This window comes from Vidua chalybeata, chromosome 9, assembly GCF_026979565.1.
Source record: "Vidua chalybeata isolate OUT-0048 chromosome 9, bVidCha1 merged haplotype, whole genome shotgun sequence".
NCBI classification, from domain to species: domain Eukaryota; kingdom Metazoa; phylum Chordata; class Aves; order Passeriformes; family Viduidae; genus Vidua; species Vidua chalybeata.
The window spans coordinates 18,877,678-18,901,218 of NC_071538.1; the positions used below are offsets into that span (position 1 = coordinate 18,877,678).

Sequence of the window (23,541 nt, forward strand, 5' to 3'; positions counted from 1 at the left end):
ACCAGTATTTCATTACAGTCAAAGTTTCAGACCATTGCTTTATTCGCAGAATTAGAGTTTCTGTTACTAGAAAAATATCAAAGCTTTTATATATTCTTAAATTTTCTTCAAGAGTTGCAAGAAAGAGGCAAAAAATGGTCTAAAAAATAAAAGCCATGTGCACACACATAGAAACACACCACAATTCAGATCACCACATAATCCTCCAGAAGAATGATCAAACTCACAGCATTCTGTTTCATTTAGAATGATGTTTATGAACAAGTCCCTAACCAAAATTCCAGCAGGCAGCCCTAGAAGTCTAAGGCAGCTGTTCCATGTGCAAGTTTCTACATAGAGTGCCAAGTCCAGAGTCTTCCCATGACTTTGTGCATTCTTCAGTTTCTTCCTTGTCATCACTTTCCACCCACAGATTTGGCATGTTATCTGCAGCAGGTTTTTCTGATGCAACACTGGAAGAGGAAACAGAAGTTACAATGCAAATAAATAACGCTTTGAATGGAAACAGAGTATTGTTTTTATGATAAAATGTTTAATATCCTTGGTTATATACCAACCATAAGCTTTAGATTATGCTGTGCTCTACATACAGTTCAGCACTTTACAAACCATCTACAACATAGTTTCACAAACCTGTTTTGTGCAATATACTGAGATATCTGGCAAGGTTCTGGTGAAACAGTAGGACTCAGCACAGAGGGAGGTCTTCTTTGCCGAGATACAGACCTCACTAAACGAATGTCTGGGTCAGAACCTAAGAGAGACACACATCAGTTAAACCACAGTCCACTGGAAAGAAACAAGCCTTTCAAGTGTTTGCATCCTCTGCTTTAAAAAAAAAAACCAAAAACAAACCAAACCAAACAAACCATAAAGACATTAAAGCAGAGCTGTAACAAAACTGTTATTGGTATATATGCGGGATAAATTTTTTAAAATATTTGTAATGCTATTGAATGAAGTTATGTTAAAATTAGGACTATACATTTGAAAATGCAGCATTTTCAAACACAGCTACCACTGCACGTAGTCATATGAAGTCACTCAGGTGTAGTTTCTCACTTTACAATTGATAAAGCTTTTTTACTCCTGAAGTAAAGACTTCTCCAGCATGTACAGACTAACACCAACATGAAAACCTGTAAATTTCTCAGAATACAGAAAACAAAACCAAAACGAAGTTAGATGTCTTACTGTTTAACCTAACCATCACTCAAGTCAATGGAAAGACATGGCAAACTTAGCAGGGCCAGGTTAATCCCTTCTCACATTTAGATTTCAAAGCTTTTATATGAAGTGGAAAACCAGAACGATTACATATGCTACAGTATTTATGAAAGCACCTGAAAGTTACCTGCCGTGCTGTCAGGTATTTGATATTCACCAGATTGTTTCAGAAATACAAATTCACTACATAAGTAATTATCAGGAAGGGAGTTACAATTCACGTTTTCAAAGGAAATTTTGAACCATCATTTGCCCTGATACGTAGAGGCATACAGATAGATGGTAAAATTTTTCTTGAGACCTTTTTGTTTTTTAATTGTTTTGTTCATACTTGTGACTTCTAGTTGAAAGGAGGAAAAAGAAACTCTGCAAGAACATAATTTGAACCAAATACTTGCTTCTTAAGAAGGCACTTGGAGTTGTCAGATTTTCAGACTTGCAATCAGCAGTCATACTTAAGAACTGGTGCTTCAGCCATGCTCCTCTATCTTCTTCAAATGCCTTTCTCTAAGAAAAGAAATGACAGTTTACATTTATGACCACAGGAAAAAGCCTAGCCCACAATAAACTGATGCTATTCTATTTCAGAAAGACAAAGTTGTAACAGGTCCATGTCACCAAGGAGAGCCAGCAGCTTAACAAAGCAAATACTGCCTGTGAGCAAGCTTTTGAGCCCAACAAGGATTGGCTGAGGAGGCACCTACAGCCAAGTCCCACAGTTTGTTCCACAGAGGTCTGAGCAATCCTTTCACTTTACTGCTCTACACTCCAGTGACACCATCTCCTGTGCTCCCCATTCTGAGCAGCACTACCTCTTGGATCAATTACTTCTTAAACCTTCTAAACAGGGAAAAATTACACTGAAAATAGCCCTGACTGCTTCTATCTAAAACTGGGGCAAGAGAAAAACCAGGTTGTTTCACTTTCCAGCCCCTCAGAGCACAGAAAAAGAAAATAATGCCCAACAGACAACCTCCAAGAGATCCAATGGCTCTGGAATCAAGCAACAAGCTATTTCATCTCCAAAAGCCATCAGAAACAGGATGCTCCTATTCTGTGTCAGTAGAAAAACAGAGGAAGCTGAACTCCAACGCAAACTTTCACAAACACCCACAAAGCTCACAGCATTGCTTCTCATTTCATACCTCAGCATTCTGACAAGCTGAAGCATGAGCAGTTATACTTATGCTGCAATGTAGTCCTAAACATTTCCAGACAAACAATTATTATGTATCCCACTCACGGCTTTTAAAGCTGAATTCCAAGGGCAACATGAAAGTAACTAACTCACTAAAATGCAAATAAAATTAAATTCATCATAGTTTGTATTTGTTACCATGTGAACTATTGCTATCCCAGTAGTTTAAGTAAAATCTAGAGTATTTTATATTCTAGGTCAGACAAGTTGGCCAGTTAGCTCCATATTCTGTCCCCAACAGTGGCCACAAGAGAGGCTATTTATGAGCATGGTCTCTTTCTGCAGTGCATTCCCTCACAGGTTCCCATTCCCAAAAGCTATTTTATTATAGATACTGAAAGCACTCCCTTGTGCCCCATTTTTATTATCTGTGAGTGTGTTGCCCATAAGCTCAGGCAATTGCTTTTTGAACTTCATAGTACACATTGCCTTTACTATCTTCTTCAAGAAAATCTAGAAGTCAACTACCTAACTATAAAAAAAAAAGCTACCTTCTTCAGTATGTTTTTGATTTAATTCCAAATTAAGAGTTCCCTCTAGTCCAAGTCTTGAGGGATTTGGTGAACAACAGTAGGGCTTTCATCTGCTCAAACTGAATCCACAGCATTATAAATTTTAATCACATCCCACTCCAACTTTCTGCTCTGCACATCAAAGCAAGCTGTTCTTCAAGCAATAAAGTCCATTTCTTTTTTCCTGTCATATCTGTACCATCCTAGTTTCACAGTCACATCATCATGATTTTTCCCTGCCAAACTTTTAAGCTCCTTCACATTTTTGACCCTAACTATGGGTTAGGCCAAAGGACATGTGCTAGAGCTCATTCACAGACACATCTACTCTGCCTGCCAGTATCTGTGCTTATTGGCCAGCTTACCTACAAAACCAGAACAGATAATGACCCTACTAAGGAAAGCACAGTAATTACTTGGTGTTTTTGCAAAAGTTAGTGGTTTTCAAAGTTTGGAAATCAGCTACCTCTGAGATTCAACTCTGAGGCCAAATTTGACTGAAATTTGCATAGGCCTTACTTTTGTAGGAAACCAAACTTTACAAGTATCCAAGGGATTTAGTTAATAAATTTTGGAAGTACTTAAGATATTTCAAAAGCTGAAACAAAAATGGTTTGGTTCCAGTTGCAGAAACTGTATTTTCCAATATACACAAAAACTTTGGCTTTTTCAATTGCCAAGAGAATGATCTTCCAGAACAACCAAAGATATGATTTATACAGTATGGTAATGATCTTTCTCTATAGACATCAGAAACAGATATTGCTGGATGGCTGCACTGCAGCATGTATAAAAGAAAGACTTGCTATTCATCTTCCCTAAGAGCTCCCTTTCCTAATACCTCAAGTCCTAATCTAATAGCCGCTTCTGTAAAACTTTTCCGTTCCTTCTCAAAGTTCTTTTTTTGTTCTCGAAATAGTCTCCATTCTTCCTGAAGACGCTCTCTTTCTTCCAACAAATAGCAGTCTTGTAGTAACAGAGTGGTGTCATCATCACATGTAAGCTGTTGCTATAGATATAAAGCAACAAAAGACAAAATGTTAATTTGGGAGTGACTTAAGAGGTAAGTTATTTCCACAGTTTCAGTTTTGTTAGAAAAATGGTTGAAGTTAAATATGGAAACAATGCAGTATTTATCACGTTGGTGGATAGCGGAGGCAGATTTCAGATAGCAATCAAAATGTCCCTGTTCAGACAGCCTCACCTTGTTTGGCCTCCAAAATTATTCCTACCAGGAGTAAAAAGTCCTTAAATTATTAACCAAGCCACTGGCACAGTTATCCTCAGACCACCCACTGAGTTGTTTTATTTTAAAAGCATGATCAAGGAATGGAGAAAAGCTCAGAGGCAAGAACAGTGGAACATTAAATAAAATACACTTGGATTCAGTTGAGAAAAAACAGGAAAAAATAAAGCCTACTACCTGTAAGAGCTGTTGCTGAGTTCTGATCATTTCTTTACATTGCTGAATTTCTAACTCTAGCTTTTCAGTTTCTAGCTCATGGTCTTCTCTTGAAATTACATCTTTTTCATTCAAAGTTCCTGAATGTCCACGTGACACTAAGAGAGGAAAAAAGCATCTTTAAAACAAGTTAAAAAAAAAACACCTCGTATCAGAGACTCCTTGGAAGAGCAAAAGGTTTTAGACTATTTCTTTCAGCCTGAAAGACAGACACACCGTGTACTCAAAAGCAGTTCTATCAGAGACAAGAGTTCCAAAACTGGTGCTACACTAATAATTGTCCATCAAATCTGGTTAAAAAAAAAGAAAAAGCAATGAAAACACAGCTGTTTCACATTCCCCAAGGTAATCCAACCATCTACATTGCAATAAGTGTTACAGAAAAATCTTGCTTATTTCAGCAGTCATTTAAAAGAAAACTCAAGACAACTAAAGATTTTTTTCTTTCACTGACATGCTGTTAGCCCATTCTTCTGAGCCCATTTCTGAAAGGCTTATGTGTTCATAAAAATATGGCAGTAACTATATTTATCACAGATATAAAAAGAAAGCCTTTTCCTTCAAGTCCTGTGAAGGAGAACTGGAGCTAACAAACATTGGATGCACGTTTTCATTCCAGTAAGGTAATGAATGACAGAAATTGTTGTCTTTTGTACAATTATACACTGGCTTATTTAACTCCATTAATAGCTAAATCACAATGATTGTAATAAGCCAAGTTTTGATCCCCTAAAGCCAGTATTTGAACATTAACAGAATCCTAAAGGGCTATACTATGGTCATTCCTATAAACTAAAAAACAACCTAGAAGATGACTCCAAAAAAAAAAAAGAGCAAAAAATTGTAACATTTTTCCTGATGCTTATTTTTCAGTTAGTTACACAAAATAAAGTATTACAAGCAGTCTCAAAATCCTTTCTAGGGTGTAAACATACTGTCAAAGGCCATCTGCTCTTTTATTTGCAACTGCATGCATGACCTTCTCAATCTCACTCGACAGCAAACATCCCTGTGGTAGTGGCTGCATTTACTTGCATGGGAAAATAATACTAGGAAAGAATTTTATATATTTTTAGCTGTCTTAATGCTGTTTAACAGCTGGAAATGAGGAGAGTCCAGCACCATACCATCAGCTGGTTTGTTTTAGAATGCCACAAGAAGTCTCAGAGGATGTGGCAAGACTAGGCTCTTTAGAGGAAATTATTTATTTTGCATCCAATTATTTCAAAGTGCCACATCTGCATTACTTTTTCTAAAATGTATTTTATAGGTACATATAATGCAGTTAGACACCAACCTTGGTTATCCAGCTTTTCAACGTGATTTTTCAACATTCGCCACTGTTTTCTAATGCTATTGGTAAGCTGCTCTCGCACAGTTTCACAAGATAATTCCCACATATTCTCTTTATTTAATTCCCCAATATCTTCCTCCTGGTCTGACAGCACCTGTAAAAGCAGAAATAAGAAGCTGCAAACCATTTCACCCATTTGTTTACATAAATATGTGCACAGATACAATTTACTGAAGAGAAGGAAAACCCTTACATAAAGATTTTTCCAACCAGGGAAATTTGACTCTCAGAGAGTTCAGCTCCCTGACAGCCTAATGCTGAGGAGGCAAGTGACCAGGCAGACCCCAGAACCCCTCCACAGAGACTTTGGGTCAGCTAGCAAGACTCAGTCACTCACATCTTCAACCTAGACAGGTTCAGACTGCCAAGTTCTGCTGTCTGACTTAGGCAGTAGCTGCCCCAGTATGGGGACAAGTCATCCAGTCAAAAAGAGTACTCACACCTTATAAAGGAGGTGACAGAGACCCTACATGGCTGTTCTACACAGCCATGGCAGTAAACTGTTCAATAAAAACATCCTGTGTAAAGAAATACTTGAAATCTGGAAACAAACAAAACCCCCCAGAGCATCCAAAATCCAGTATTTTGCATTGCAATATAGAACTACATACCAGTACCTACTGCATTTACATTCATTCAAAGAATATTTTTCAGCTCTTAATTTACTTACCGGAAAGAATACACTGTGTATTGCTCACAGAGAGCAGAATATTTATATTTATATTGGATGAATTTCACACAAAGCACATGATGTGCAATCCATTGCAACTCTCAGAAGAAGTTTATTTTCTTTTTAATAACTATCAAATTACTCCAGTACTATACCAAATCACTTTGGAAATTCAGTTTTAACTGAATACTTACCAGCCCATCTTCAGGTCTTTCTTTTGGTTTTTGTTTCTGTGGTGGAAGAAGTGAAATAATATCTTTCTTCATTTGCTGAAGAACCTTCTTTAGCTCAGTATTTTCCAGTAAAAGCTGTTTTTGGCGTTGTTCATAATCACTTAACAGAACTTTGTACATTTCTTCTTCATTTCTGGAAGAAATAATCTTATAGTAACAACATAACAGCCCTCATACATGCTTCAATTAATGTTGTTCTAAGACAACTACCTGGCTTCTGTCTTATCAGTCCTCCATGCACCTCTCTTCCCATCAGCTCTACCAACATAATTTAGAACTTCCATAGCTACAAATGAAAAGGATATTTCAAAGTGTGAAACAATATGCAAATAGATAAAGATTTAGATGACATTGCATTTACATGTAGTTATTATAAAAAGACCATATTACTCAAATATCCCCCTCAATCTTCAGACTCATATGAAACCACATGGCCCTACTTAAAGCAAAAATAAAATAGTCAAAGAAAAAAGGCTAAGTTTTTGTGTTTGGAAACTCAAAGACATATTCTTATCCTGTCTTATCTTTTTTATTATTTTCTTAATGACACCTTCATTTCTATTTCAACCTTTATATCAATGTATCAATTCTATGCTCATTCTGGCAATACTGCCAGTTTTATCTCCTGTTTAAGGTAAGGAATGTTTCATAAGGTATGCCTCAAAACTTCTCTGTCCACATTTGAATAAAAATAAAAATCAAAAAACCCCAACCACACCACCAACAAAAGCCCAAACCCAATATAAGACCACAGATTGGTGGTCCAAGCTAGTTAGCTATCAAGCAAACAGTAACTAGTTTTAAACACTTGCTATTTTCACTTCACTGATACTTGAACTAGTCATCAGAAGTCAAGAATGTTTAAGTTTTGCTGACCTCAGGGTGAAGTTTCTAGAGCTTACTGAAATGATATCTAAAGACTTTCTGCAGCCAAAATAGGTGATCCTCCTACTGTGTCCAACCTAGTTTGGCTTAAGCACAAGGACTTACAGAAAACTAAGTAAGCAGAGACCATCTTAAGAACAACAGGAATAGTTTTCTTCTGGTTTAGTGAACTAAATGAGCTTACTAAAATATACACTACAGCTGGCAAATAGTGGAGTTTGGGGGTGGCAGGTGGACAAGAGCAGGACTTCCTTTCCACTGGAGATATATAAATACTTTAAGGCCAGATAGATGAACCAAAAGGTACTTTTTTTTTTTAATACTAACAACAATACCCATTTTCAGCCATTTCTCACAGAAAACTATATTTACAGTAAATAGCACTGATGAATGTCTTGAACACAATTTTTGGGCAGTACAACATACAAGTACTCATGATAAAGACCTGGTTTCTCCTCATTTCACTTAGTACAGGATGGTACATCTGCCTTGTGTTACCTCCTCTCAAACCTCTCCTTACTTGTGATAACCACAAGCAGAGTGTAGGATCTCCAGATTAAAAGCTCATGCAGTGTGCCTTCCTGATGGCACCTGCTTGGAAGAATACAGTCTTTATGACTATTATCCAAAATCTTGTGATAGCAACAGTAGCAAGAAAATAAAGGAGAGATGGCTCTAGCATAGGCATTGATTCCTATGAAATCCCAGGAATAAGTTTTCCTTAGTAAGGAGAAAAAAAACAACCCCACCTCATTAGGTAAAGATCAGCATTTGGTTTATGCTTGGAACACAATGTAGAAAAGTCTTACACAGTCAGTTAACATGAAATATTGCATCTTTTCTTTAAGGTTCTAACATCCAAATAAAATCTGCAAATGGCTGCATTGCCTTTAATGATAAAATTGCTTAAAATTGGCTCTGGTTAACATACAGAATATGCTAATTGTGCTGTGGTAAAATTCAAAGAGTTACTTACCTAACTTTTTGTCTTTTTTATTCATTACTAACTGATGTAACCGCTCCTTTAATTTGTTATATTCTCTCTCTTTCCTCTTCATATCATGATTGTATTGTGTAGCTCTACTTGAAATTACGTTCTGTAACTTCTGAACCTAAAAGCAATGCCACAAAAGGCTGTTTCTCCAACTAAAGTATAAACATAAATTTCTTCAGAAAAATCAAAACACATGAGGCAAAACAAAACTTCTATTAAACTGTTCTGGTGAAAGGAAGTGACAAAAGGAATCAGAAGAGCTGTCCCACCCCATGGATGCTGATCTCAGGCTTATCTCAGGAGAGGTAGTTTCTTTTCAGCAGAAACCCATATCATAAACAGCAGGTTATAATACTGTAATTCCTCTGAAGTACAACTGAATTAATGTTCTGTTAAGTCACATAACCTTTAATGCCTTTATTGAACAGAGCAGAGAAAAATGTATCTTTACTTTCAGCAATTCATGTTCAGGATCTGGGTTTATGCCCATCCTAAAGCATGCTTGTTAGGCTTACACTAAAAATAAACTCCTCTTCCTTGGGGCATCAGGACATTGAAAGACAGACTATTCCATTTGGTCTAAAAACATTAAAACATCATAAAGCAAATTTTTGACATGCACTATCAACTCCTAGGGTTGTATTGTTTGGGTTTTTTTTTTAATTTTATGATTTAACCTTACAAACATACAGCACATTCAATATTTTAAGCTGGAACTCTAGGAAGTACACTATGAACAGTTAGTACTGTTATTCCCAACTGTATGAATATGTTTATGAACACAGAACAGTCACAGAAACTCAGAGGAGCCACATTCACAAAAACATAGGAGCCATGTGAAATACAATGCTAGGGAAGAAGCATAAAGGAAATAAACGCCAAACTGAGAAGTGTCATGGATGTCAAAGTGTTTTATGGTCTTAATTGTTTCAAGATATTTAAGTTTAATGAGATGGTAGTTTTGAGCTGGGTTCCTCCCCATCTCCCTTACTGGTCTCTAAAATATAATAAGAAAGCTCCAAAAGCCTCTATACAAAAATGTTTTAGTAAGTGACTGAATCCTGTTGCCCCTCCTACTTTTTTGATATATCTGAACATTCTAAGATAAAGGTGTACAGAAAAATCCCAGAAAACTGCACATCTGCATTTATGCAGTACTCTCCATTATTGTTGTAACTTGGACCTATTCCTTATAGAACCTATTTCTCCATATGCAACATGCCAGTCAACTTGAAAGACAACATTTACCAAACAAAAAACCACATTCAAAATGAGCAATTACAAGACTTTGTGCATAAAAAAAAAATATTCTTCAACATCTATATAATGACTTGTGTTAATGTACAAAACAACTCACTTCATCCTTTTCATTTTTAAGTAACTGGTGCAAATTTCTGTTCTTGCTTTGCAGTTGTCTGTCTCTTTCCTGAAGCCCAACTATTTCCCTTTTAGATAATTCCAACTGTTCCTAGAAAAAGTGTTGATAGTTCAGTATCAATAAGAATTAAAAACATATGATTTTAAAAAAACCCAACCAACCAAAACAAACAAGCCATGGTAACCAAACTGCCAAACCACCTCACATGAGATGTGGCTTGGTATTTAACAGATATTATCTTTTACAGTTAGGACTTTTTCATTAAGTCAGGATTCTGTAAGCATATCTGTACTGTGACAGTAAGGTGGATATTAAGCAACCTCTATGAATTTGGAACTACAGTTTTACTAGAGCATTTCTGTTGAATAATCAAGGGTACAATTAACACAGATATACAGACTGTGACCATAACAATGCAAATGGAACATTTCACATATAGAGAGAAAGTAAGACAGATGATCTCATTATAAGAGACAGTGCAAAAGTAGCATTTTAAAAAGTTTTGTCCATGAATGACTCTCAGACCCGAAACTGGCAGCTTAAATGACAAGCCAAATACAAACTTTTCCTTCATATGCGTACTGATATATGTAGATATATTTAAGCAACAAGAACTTCTAAGCACACCACAGTGAAATACAGGTGACACAATAGTGGAAGTCAAGAGGATTGCTGTATGGTAGCTGAAAGAATCTACACAAGGAACCTCACAAGCTGACAGCCAATTAGATGCCCTGGGATTCATGTAGTACTAAGAAGATTTCCCTCTCTCCCCTTACAGCTATTAATCTAGGGAAAGCAACTGGAATGTTCTAGAACCTAACATTTTCCAGTGTTTGTATAGAAATCAGTGCAGTTACAGATTACTTTTAATGTCATCAAAATCCTTCTACATGAAGGATCAATCTCAGCAAAAGGGCTACTATGATTTTGAAAATCTACTATAGTATTTTTCAAGGAGACAGTGCCAACCAGCCCAAGTGAAAAGCAAACCTAAAAAAGCACTGAATCATGCACTGAAATATTGTCTCTTTTTATATTTAATTTTCTTGACAAAACTAAGAGAAAGTCAAGTCTTTTCTAATATGACTGCACATACAAGAGCACCCAGGAACTTCCAATATATCAGCTACTGCACAGGGACTGGCCTTGAGCATGTGTTTATCCTGTGATAAAATGAAGCTTAGTAACTCGTGGTTTGACAACACTTTCTGAGCAATTCTTACAAAGAGACTTTGTAGTTGGATGTTCAAGGAATCCAACAACAAAAAAGCCCCATGGAAAAAGCTAATGATATGGAAAAAGACTAATAAAAGGCCCACACTAGAGAAGTTATCTGTGCTTGTACTTGTTACATTGGGAATTTTTCTTTTAGAGCTGGGCATACCCTTTTAAGCAATACTAAATGATACTAAACTGAATTACTAAATTTAAGCAATACTAAACTGAAGGGTTTAATATTTTCACCCAAAGTGTACATTAACACTCCCAATTCAAACCATCTTCCCCCTTCCTTGATTAAGGAGGCTAAAATTCTAAGTAATTAGAAGTTCTCTTATTAACTCTTATTTCATTAACTTTAAGGCATTTTCATTTGGGGAAAAAAAGACTTCCAAAATCCCCAAAATGCACATGAAAATACAACTGCAAATTAGTACTGCATAGAAAAAAAAAAAAAAGGAGTTGCTGTTAAGAATATAGAGAGCTGCATAATTCTAGTGGAATGATCTTGTTTTCTACCTTTAACTTAGCATAGCAGTTCTGCAAATGATCCATATCACTTCCCAGTTTCAGATGCTGTATTTCTATTTCTTCCTGAGCTCGAAGATTCTTGTGCTGCAGTACAAGCAATTCATTCATGCAATTTACCATAGATACTAAATTTAATTCTTTTCCTTTGGACTCCGCATAAATAGAGGGAAACCCCAATGTTGTTAATTCCTGGTAAAAGACAAGGGGAGAGGGGGGGAAATGAGATCAATAACTGGATCAATCTCCCACCATTCTCCAAAAGACAAAAACAGTATCAGGTGAAATCCTGCATGAAGAGGGAAAATGTGACTCTTACTTCCCCAACAACTTCAGCTTCTGGGCATTGAAGAAGAAGCCTTCTTAATCCAGTCAATCTTTTTTACAACAATTGATTGTGCGCAGGTGACAATCTCCAATAAATAGAAAGATCTGGCTTACCCTATCAATATAGGATATACTCTGTTCAATATTCTCTTCTGTGCAGAAGGCACTGAAAAAGCTGTGCATGCTTTTGGATGAAGGCAGTGACAAGTGTAGCACTTGTGAGCTCATGCTTGTAGGAGATCTTTTTCTTTCTGAGGTATATGGAGGTATATTTTTGCTATCTAGAAGTTAAACATTAAAAAGAAATCAGTTATTTTAACACATCACAAAATCAAACCCTTATGTACTCAACTTATTTAGAGAAATTTAGATTCTAGAACTCAGAATTTGATCTAGAAGGACATTAAACAATGCATAATATATATAAAACAGAAACTTCCACTGAAGATTTAGACTCAATAACACTTTAAAGTGTTGTACCTCTCAAATTTTACTCTTTCACCAAGAAAAAACTGACCACACTTCCTTTTTATTGACTTACTACAACACAGGTGCAAGAGATGTGCATTCAGTAAAGTTCTTATAGAATGTATAGTATTATTATACTTATTAAGTGTATGCTGTAATTTACTCTTCCACTAGGCAGAAACGGGCAAGAAAATATTTACTCCTTTAACAAATTTGTAACAAATTTATGAAGCAAAAGAATATAGAACAAGTAGAGAAATCATTGAAAACAAAAGATACATCAATAGGCATGATTGTAAAAATTAAAATGTGACTGCAAGTTCTTAACCTTTCCGTACATGTGCAAGTACAGTATTTTACATTAACATTTCTGTAAGGACTCAATCCAAGACAAAGCACTGTCTGTATTATTTACCAAGCTGTTTAACTACTCAAATATGTCACACACAAAACTCCAGTCTCTCTTCAGCTGCTATAACATCACTGGTAAAATCAGCAAATCAACTAAACTCAAAACATTCCCAGTTTACCTGATGACAGCACTGGCACAGTAATAGTCTTCCAATCTCCCATAGCAACAGAGACAGGCTGGGTACCTGAGCAACTGGTTCAGCAGCAAAGTGTTCAGTACAATTGCTGGCAACGTGTGTTACGTAGGCATCTCCTAAAATAGCAAGAGCATTTTAGATTAACAAAAGCAGCTAATACAGCTAGAAGGTTAAAGAAGGCACAGGAGAGTGACTACTGAACTTGAACCATGTGAAATTTGTCTACTTCTTTACACTAAATTTGGAACACAGTAAGCACAGTAAATAGTATACTGTAAAAACTATGCATCTATCTATATTTAGCCTTAACTGTCTTGTAAACCATAAACTAAAGCAAAAATGCCACGCACACATGAAAATTAAGACTCATAGATAACTAGTTGTTTTTGTTGATGTACATCAGGGAAAACAGAGCAAGCTAACTATTTTTTTTCTGCCATATATAACCAGGAAACAATTTTATTACTGTAAACTTATATGAAGTTTTAACATATGTCCATCCAAATGGGATTGTTACTTAAAGAGATGTATTACAAAGGCTCCAGAGAGGATATATTGGCAGAAGGTAAAGGAACTTTGAATAAATATTGAACCATTTAAATTAACTTACACACTTAGTAATATTGCCTTTCCCTAGCAAGTTACTTGCTTCCTTGCAGAAACTCCAAAACTGTTGAAGGAAACAAATAGGAGAAGCCTTACCCTGTTGGCACAGGCACTCAGTACAGCACTATCCCTCTGGAAACCAAAGGGAAGCCACCCACTCGAAAGAAAGAGCAAACTGATTGTCCCCTCACCCCACCTCCACCCCACAGTAAGAAGGCACATAATAGCATTAGTTATCTCTCACTGCTGGAAACTTTAAATCCAGCTCAGATGTTAAAGATTTGGACAGCACAATCCATCAGCTGTTAGGGGAACAATCATACTTCAGGGAAACAAACACTCCACCTGACAGAAAAGAAGGCCCCTTTGTTTCAACCAACACTTGGAACAAAGTCTAAAGCCTGTTTTAGATGGATTCAGTAGATTTTAGAGCACAGGGATGTTCTTCCCTAGCCCCTTGCTAATGTTCCAATAAACACACTTTGGCTAAGCAACTTCTAATTTTCTACCACCAAAACCTTGCATTTTTATCACAGTGGAAAAATATCATTTGGGTGAAGAAAGAAGGGAAGGGACAGAGGAGAATGTTTTGTTATCCCTAAGGTCTCTTGAGAACACAGAGACAGTAAAAATCCTTATCAAATGACAAAGCACAAAATACAGTATCCAAAGAAACACCAAGTTTTTGAGATCATACTGGTACACAGTCATGTTACAGAATGCTCAGCACTAAAAAAAAAAACCTCTAAATAATTATCCAGCTGAATGAACATTGTTTTCCCAGGTTCGTAAACATACATGGGAAAAAAGGTAAACAGTTATTTCTCACATGTGTTGTAATTTAGTAGCTCCTGAAAACTTTCAGATGAGAAAGTACACATAAGACAGCAAGAAAATAGTCAATGTAATGATCTAGTTGCTGTTCTTGTTAAAGAAATAGTTTGTTCTGCTTTCTCTCTACACTTGATTTATGCGTATTTTTCAAACTTTTTCCCCTGTAAAAGCAAGATGTTCACAAATTAACTAGATAATGGTGCCTTTAAAATGGAATTGAAAGTCAGCAAGTATTAAGAGGACACACTTCTTACATGCTACTTTATTTCTGCTGGATCCATCAGACATAAATGCACAAATAGAAGAGAAAAAGGCAGCAAATTAAGGTATAGGCATGTTTTCATTACTGACATCACAACTCTGCAATCTTATAACATTTTTCAAAAGATCATTAAGAACCTTAAGATACAAATTCCATCAAGGACTGTTGGAAAGTCCACAAAAATACTTATCTCATTTTAGATATGCTGCTACTTCCAAACAAACTGGCTTTTATTCTTTAAGAGACTTCACCCACACTCCCTGAACATAGAGTATTATCAACCCCCAGGTCTCTCTGCACTGACAGTACTATTCTGACACAGCATCTGTCACCCTAAACAGTGCCTGACTGGAAGCAGCTTTAATCCAGGTGTAGGAATGCAATGATTCTCTAAATGTGCACCCTGCAAGTCACACGCAGATTCATTCAGAGCAGATGCTTGAGCAAGACTATCCTGTACACAGGGATTTGTTACAGTTAATTCCCTACCAGGTTCAATGATTTGCTCAAAAACCTGTAAGCACCCACTGCTTTCTAGAGGTAATTGCCCCAAGTGGCAGTGTAACTTCCTCTCCCAAGCAAGAAATTCCTGGAGGCTAAGACATGGATGGCTTGTGCAAAAATGAGCCTCTGGGACCCAACTTCAAAAGTGGGAATACAAGAGCAGAGCCATCTCAGTGAAAAAAAGAGATCTTGTATCAAACAAAAAGACCCAAACATACACCCTACTAAAATCACAGAGAGTTTGATTATACCAAGGAAGTAGTAATCAAACCAAGGCATTTAAGTGCTAGTTGGAGCAAGGGAAGTACAAAACCCCCAAGGAACTTTAAAAAAAGCCCTGTCATGGTAGTAACATACCAGAACTTCTTAGAAAGCCACCTTGGGAGTTTTTCGACAAAAAAAAACCACAGAAATATTTCCAGAAACTTCTAGATGATTCACTAATATCTTTCTTTTCAAGAACATGACTAAAGTTCTAAAGTAGTATATTTCACAAGGTCAAAGAGCTGAAAGAAGCTGTTCATAAAATTACTGGCTTGTGTTTTGGGGGACAGGAGAGGAACTGGCAATAAATGTGCCAAGATTTAAGACAGAAATCTGATTAAGCAAGCCTGAGTTCAGGCCATATGAAAACTTGAAAATCATAAGCAACAAGAAATAGAATTATAAATTTAACACAAAACAGCACACTTAAAATCTCTAAATATCATGTTGAAAAGGAGCAGCTGTAACTGGGTTTGTAAAACACACTCAAACAACCAGCAGAGAATTGCCACAGTGCTGTGATCATATTGCACCATCTGGCCATCCCTAACCCAGACAGGGTGTGACACAAGTGGGAAATGCAGTATCTGCTAACCCAGAAAACTTCTAGCCCTGCCAAGGTAAGGAGGATATGGAAAGGCACCTCTGGAGAGGTGCAATGCCTCAGAAGAAAGTTTGAAGTGCCAGCATCAACCAGAAATTGTCTACCATTCCTTCTCTGTATATTTCAAATACTACAGCTTGTGACATGCATGTGTTTCAACTTGTAAAAATGCGGGGGTACTTAGCATTTACTTGAAGACCAATGTGATTCTTTTCTACTAAAATAATACCCAAAGGGAGCTATGGAGCTGCTTAAAGCTTTTACACTTATCTAGTAATCCACAGATGTCACACAGATGGCTTTGATCCGGATAGACAAAGAGACACAGAACTCTAGGTAAATTTAGGGTACACTCTAGACGTGACATCAAAGTTTTACAAATACATCCCTGATAATGTCATGACATATACTTCCTTTAATTCATATAACTGCCATAAAAGTCCCTGCATTTCCTCCCTAGAGTTTTGATATTTATTGTCTCTCTACACAATTCCTAATAACAGTTTACCATTAGCACTAATATTCTATCCAGAAATAATGGTACAGTAAAAAGAATACCTTCCTCTAAAAATTTATTACAGTTATAGTGATCTTTATTTAATATTGTAATTTTAATGATGGCTCTTGCAATTAAATCTGAGCCCAGATTTTCCCCCACACTTACAGAATTATGGCAATTTAATCATTAATCTATTAGCTTCAAAATGAGGGTGAAGAAATCCCTCAACTTACCCACATTCCATGGAAACTAAGTAATATCAAATTTCCAGGTGAATTTCCCAGTATTGTCAAAAGTAGCATGAACAACCAAATCAAACCACCCAGCCTTTGGGTATGAAGTCTCCATTCATTCTGAATGCATCATACTCAAAAATCCCAACTATACTTCTCCCCTCCATTTTACTTGGAAAAGCAAACAGGAAAACAAATTAAAATTACCAAGGGATTTAGGAAAAGAAATATTCAATCTTCTCAACACATATAATTACACAAGAATATACTCTTACATGTGATAAAATTCAGTGTTCAATGACTGTTCTGTCATGGTCTTTGCCTCAAACACTCAGGTTACAAGGAATATAATCTGATGTACTACCTCAAGATCAATTCTACATGCTATATACACAGATGACTGAAATGCTGTTACTTCAATCACTGAAAAAATTGAAACACAGGGAAACATTTAATCTGGCTCCCAAACTCCTACCCCATTTTGAACTAACACAATGGATTTCACGTTAGCATTTTCCTATCACTAAACAATAACTCTGTTGTTAATCTTCAAAACTGCATTTCTCCCTTTGCATTCACAAACCACTTACTATATGTAGCCAGAGCAGAACATTCTGTTACCAGATCTCCCTACATCACAGACAAGAGAACCTCAGAAACCATCTTCTGCGTGTCCTCCTCTTCTTCCTGAGGTCAGCTTTAGCCAAACTTTACAGCTGTGTCTGCAAGCAGACAGCTTTTTAAAAGAAAAGCAAACCACTATCTTATTAGTTCCTGAAGTTGGTGAGATATTTACTGGGCAGAGCCAGAACTAGTATTCCAGATACCAGAAATTAGGAAATTTACACGTTTCAGCAGCATGTAACCTGAAAGTTAAATCAGGCATAGAATGCAAGAAGATCACTACATTATTCCTCTAGAGATTACCAGGGAATTCAAGGAATAATTCTCTTGTAAATTCCAGGTTTCTGTTAATCAAAACATGTCACAAAAAAGACCTGACAACTCCAAACAAATAGGACTGGTGAAATATCAGCATACCTTCTGTGGAAGGAAGGAACACTAAGTTCTGCCACAGTGCTCTGGAAGAAGGAATCATCCAACACACTTGGGCAAGACAGCATAACTGGATTTTCAAAAAACTTTTGACAATGTTCCCTCCAAAAGCTCTTAAATTAAGATGCTAAGGAATTTATTAGTGACCAATTATAAAAGGAAAAGGGCAAAGTGTAGGAATAAGTTATAGATGGGTGAGCAAAGTGTATGAAAGTCACAGAGAAAAATTAGAGTCCCAAAGGGGTCTGTGCAGGCATCTCTCTATAACACATAATATACTCATGTACTATACCAAGAAGGTTGTCCTCATACCAAACAAATGGATAATAAAAATCAGCAGCTGAAATTCCTTGTCCATAAACACAAACTAACACAATGAAAAAGACAACTCTGCTGTGCACTTAAACCAACAGACTCTAGTTAGGCATTATCATGCAGGCAGAGACTCCAGTCCCTGTGATTAGTCCTCTGGAAATAACAGCTCCCAGGCAGTCAACAGAACCCCGGGGCAGAGGGCAGAAGAGACCACCATAATGCCTCCTGATGAACACTAAGCTTCTGCACCTTAAATATCTCACAGAGATACAACCTTCCCTGGAAAAAAAGACAGAATATACCTAAATATGGTGCAAGAAAGGTCAAGCAATGCTTTCATACAAGAAACTAATAAGCTGCGACTTATCAACTAGAAGAGGAAACAGCTGGCGAAACAAGACCAACATACAGAAAACAAATATTCTTTGCATGTTTTAACACAGCAGTTATAAAGAACGCAATGAAACATTCAGTGCAAAAGCTGGGAAATAAGGGCATTTTTTCTACATAAAACACAAACTGTGGACTTGCATCACCATCAGTTGCTGTGAATACTCAATACATAAACTGCCTCCAATTTTTTGAAAAACATCCATCAGCATCTATTATATTTTAAAAGACAGATGCAGCCTCTGCTCAGAAATCCTTCAACTCCAGACTGCAGCATCTTGGGAGGATACACAGATAAAAGCATTGCTTTTCAACCAAACTATACTTAACATCTTTTCCTTAGCATCTGCTGCCAGCTTCAGAACTGAGATATTGAGCCCCGTGAGCTTGGTGTTACCCTCTCCTGTGATCTTTCTGGTCCAAATTATAACTGATATTTGTATCACAGCTTTCCCCGCCCCACCCCCCTCCAAAAAAAAACAAAAAAAAAAAAAAAAAAAAAAAAAAAAAAAAAAAATCACAAAATCTAGAAGCAACATCTTTCCCCATAAACACCTATAATCTGAAATCCCCATTCATTGTATCAAATAATTTCTTTGGGTCTCCTTCCTAAGTTCGCTATTAAAATTTACCTAATACTTTCACATTATACTTCGAATACTTCTTATTTTAAGTCATTGCCCTGAAATTCCTATCATACCTTGGCAGCCTATGGAGCTCTGCTTAACTACTTCACTCACCACCGCAAGCAGCAGCGCATTCTACAAAATCTGGGGATGCAGGAACACTACAACTAGTCTCGCATTACGATTTGATCTTCAAATTTAAAGTAGCTTTGCTACAAATAAATAAAATTTTAAATAACGTTTTTAAAAAAAGCCCAAGTCACTTACGAAACCTGTACTCTTAGACCACGTGAGCCGCCAGCTCAGCCCGAGCAGTCACAAATTCCCTGACTCAGTAGAAAGCTTTACGGCTCTCACCTCCGAGCATCTGCCGCTTGGAGCCTCACAGAGATAGCAAACGCTGGGCCTCACAGCGCCGGGGGAGCGCCGGCAAAGCCAGCCCCGCGGCGGCTCGCCCTCGTCCCCGCCGATCAGCCGGAGCCTGAGAGAAGGGAACACATGTCAGGACCCACAGCCCGCCCGGGCCAGCGGCTCCTGTGCCCCCGCACGGGGCCCTCCCCCGGCCCGGGGCGAGGCCAGACCACGGGAGCGCCGCAACCCCCGGGCTCGGCAGCGGAGCCCAGCCGAGCAGCGCCGGTACCTCCGCCCCCGGCCGCCTCCCCTGCGCCCCGCCGGCGGCCGCCGTTACCCGCCGCGCCCAACGCCCCGCCCGTGACGAGGCGGAGGAGCCCGCGCACCCCCCACCTGCTGCGGCCGCAGGGAGAGGGAGAAGGAGAAGGAGGAGGGAAGCGATTCCCGAGCGAGCCCCACGGCCGGCACGGCCCCGGCCGGGCCCCGCGGGGTTAAACCCGCGCCGCGCCCCGCCCCGCCCCGCCGCCATTGGCCGCGCGGTTGCCGGGAGACCTTTAACGGCACCTGCCGGCCGGGCCGCGCCGCCGCCACCTGCCCGCGGCCCCGCTCCCCTGGCAGGTTGAAGCCGGCCCCCTTGTGCCATCGCTCTCTGCCTGTGTAAAAAGGCATTCTCTCCCTTTCAAAAGCTCTCTTCAGGGACGGGAAGGTGTGATGAGTGTGAAAAATGCATATTTTATGATTGGCTTTATGCAATAGTTACAATGGATATTATATGTGTAATGTTGGAGAGTTATGCTGTGTTAATTCTCTCAAGTAGTGTGTTGAATGTATTTTTAGGTTATAACACAATGTTAAAATAGAAACTATACTATGTAAGATACTTTTTAACTATCTCAAGAAAGAGATGAGATAATCAAGGAATTCTTCGCACAAGGATAACAATTACAGAAACCCCTAAATTTTCCAGAGGCGAGGAATTTATGGCTTTCCTTATCAACAGAAACGAACTTCTTCAAGCCTGACTGAGACTCAAAGGCACCTGGGAATTAACAGAAACTTTTTGACAAGTACCAGATGAAGTTCTTGTTTTAAATAAAATATATGCATAATCATGAAGTGTTTTGTATATGCAACAGGCTATTGCTTTTAAGATTATTCCTTTGTTCACAAGGCATGCTTGTCGTGGCTTAAGTGCCTGAGAGCCTCTGGACGTCCGTAACTCTTTGCTTTTTATTGTCTTGTAATTGTCCTAACTCTAAATTTTTATTACTCTAATTGTATTACTATTTTTATAACCATTTTATTATCATTAAACTTTAAAAATTTTAAAAACCAAGTGATTGGCGTTTTTCACAATGAGGTTTGCCCTGAGCCGTCTCCAGGCTCAACAATCCCAACTCAGCTGACGTGCAGAGCTGCTCCAGCTCTGAGCACCTTCGTGCTCTCCCAGGACAGCACCGTTCTTGTGCTGAGGACACCGGAGCTGGGTGCAGTGCTCCGGGCGGGCTCTCACGGGAGCGGAGAGGAAAAATCCCCTCTCTTGACCGGGTGCCCATGACTCTTTGGATACAGCCCAGGACAGGGCTGGCTTTCTAGAAAAGCTCATGTCCAGCATTTCGTCCACAAGAACCCCCAAGTCCTTCTCCACAGCTGTTCTCAATGGGTTCTTCTCCCAGCTCCATGTCACAAAAATGCCACCGTGTGAAAGACCTGACAGCCTTCTCTGTGGCTGGGAGTGATGCTGAAAGAACACCAAGATACCAGCCTGGCACATACTTTATTCCCCAGAGAACATCAATTAAACTTTCCAATGTCTCACCATTAAATATGTGACATCATGCCTTTCAAAACTTGAAGTTTTCATCCTAATGTATTTCCAGGTTAATAAAACATTTTTCAATATTATCAATCTTAACCTGTTGTGGTATTTTTTTAATTAGGATGAGGTCACCAGAATAGGCCCAATATTCTCTTTACATTTAGCTTTAAGGAAAGTGCTTTGTTGGAGGATTCAGAGCAAGTAATCACAAGCATTAAACAAAGTGATCTCAAGGAAAGGAGATTCATCAGAATATCCAGGACCATGAAAGGGAAATTTTGAGGCATGGGGTGTTCACAAACAATCACCAAAGACACTCAAAAGACCTCATATTCAAATAAGTAAGTGGAAATAATTAGCATCTATATATGTGTTCAGGAAATGTAATGAATATGTAGTAGGAATGTGATGAATATGCATTAGTTCCATGGATATAACCTGGCCTGTTAGGTTGCTCATCATGAATGCTGTGAGGAGAAATCTCCATGCATCAAGCACTGCTAATAAACTAATGCCAGCTTTCTAACCTAGTAAATTTTGTGACTAGAAAGATACCACCACAGAGAAATAGCAGTGATTGGGATATAAAATATTTATTTTTAATAGATTGTAATTATATACCCTGTCTTAAATTCAGTTGTCCACCCAAGTTGGCAAATTTCACTTATTTTCTGAGTATTTTCAGTATAAGAAGGTGGTAACATAGGACACAAGTAGTACATTAGCATTTTCACTGTTAGGGTCACCAAGTAGACAGAACAATGCTCTGTGTTCCATCCAAGGGATGGAACTGCAAAAGAAAATGGGCCTTGTAGGTTTTCCTGCCACAAACACAGCGGTGATAAACCTCCCTACATCTCTCACACACTGCTTCCCCTGCTTCCAGATTCTCTTTCATTCGGCATTTCTGGTTTTCAAAGGTTGGCTTAAGAATGTAAAAATGCTGAGTAAGGTCAAAATCAGCCTTTCAAAAGTCAAGAAAATTTAACTTCCAGGGGCAAAGTATACTCCTGCCATACATATTGGAAATAAAGCCATTTCTCTCAGTTATGAGCAGACCATAACAACCTCTCCAGGCAGGTGAAAAAGAATATGGAGCAAGTAAGCTGACTACTTCTTGCTGTGTCAGAAGGATGTTCCATCAGCTTGCAGAAATACTGATTATTGTTTTGGCTTTTGGTACCTTTGCAAAAGCACTTACATTTTTTTTTTAGTAACTGTTTTTTTAAAAATGTTATTTGGGTTGTAGGAAATCATTCCTTGCGGTGCAGAAGAAAACTTCCATTTTATCACTCAGGTTAATGCAAAGACTTTGGATCTTTATACTTGAGCTTTGCCACAGGTGCACTCCGAAGAGGAAGCAGACTTACACAGAATATGTTAGTGGTAATGGCAAGTGGGACAACAGACCTTGCTCACAGGAAGGATTAAGCTCCTGGAGCTTTAAAACATAATATAGGCATGGGTGGTGCTGAATTCCCTTTGTCCATTTGATCTTAGCAGCTGTTCCTGAAGTTGATGCTATTCAAAGGAGAACTCCCCAAGCACTCTGCTGTGCATCATGGATCAGGTTTGGTTTATGTTTTTTTAAAAGACTGCCCAGGAAAGGAAAAGTCTTTGTGGGATGCATTCAGGCAAAAGAATCAGAAAATTTTACCTTATGAAAAACTGTAATCCAACACAATCCTTCACTGATAATCATCAGTTTGGTATAACCTAGTCTTCGTAAACTGGAGTGAGAAGTAAAACCCAGCTTTCTAAAGTGATTCTTAACAGGGTGACATAAGGAGGATTTTGGTACAGAGAAAGGGTGGTATCTTTGGGAGCTTGGGGTCCTCAGGGATACAGTAAAGGATAACATCAGCTATTTCCTGTATTCTCTTGAGTAATTTCATAAATATCCTGTAGTGGATGTCAGGTCTTTGACAATAACCCAAATTGTAAGAGTAACTCCTTAAACAGTTTTTCCCTTCTTTATTTGGGCTTGCTTGAGTCTAATCAACTGAATTATCTGGAGTCTCCTTTTATTTTGTTTTATAGTTCAGTTTAAAAAAAACAAAATTGTGTTATTTCATAGCTGTTCCACTCTGTCATACAGACTGTTAGCCTAAAAATTGATTGTAGTTCAATTTCTTTTACAAACATACTTTATAGAATAAATTATCAAAGAAAT

The 23,541-nt window shown here is 38.0% G+C and overlaps 1 protein-coding gene across 2 annotated transcripts; it reads right to left on the reverse strand.

Moving 5' to 3' along the window:
* Positions 1-231: 231 nt before the first annotated feature.
* On the reverse strand, positions 232-20,027 carry SSX2IP (SSX family member 2 interacting protein). Of its 2 annotated transcripts, none has more exons than XM_053950987.1 (15): positions 19,943-20,027; positions 19,556-19,679; positions 12,988-13,121; positions 12,104-12,270; positions 11,654-11,854; positions 9,893-10,003; positions 8,518-8,653; positions 6,867-6,942; positions 6,618-6,789; positions 5,697-5,847; positions 4,361-4,497; positions 3,779-3,946; positions 1,626-1,734; positions 634-754; positions 232-452 (listed from the first exon to the last, which is right to left on the reverse strand). In XM_053950987.1, the coding sequence occupies exons 3-15, from the start codon at positions 13,028-13,030 to the stop codon at positions 302-304; spliced, it is 1,743 nt and encodes a 580-aa protein (XP_053806962.1). In that variant the 5' UTR covers positions 13,031-13,121; positions 19,556-19,679; positions 19,943-20,027; the 3' UTR covers positions 232-301. The 2 variants fall into 2 exon arrangements, with proteins under 2 accessions (XP_053806962.1, XP_053806961.1); XM_053950986.1 differs by lacking the exon at positions 19,943-20,027 and adding an exon at positions 19,839-19,882.
* Between the last annotated feature and the right edge of the window lie 3,514 nt (positions 20,028-23,541).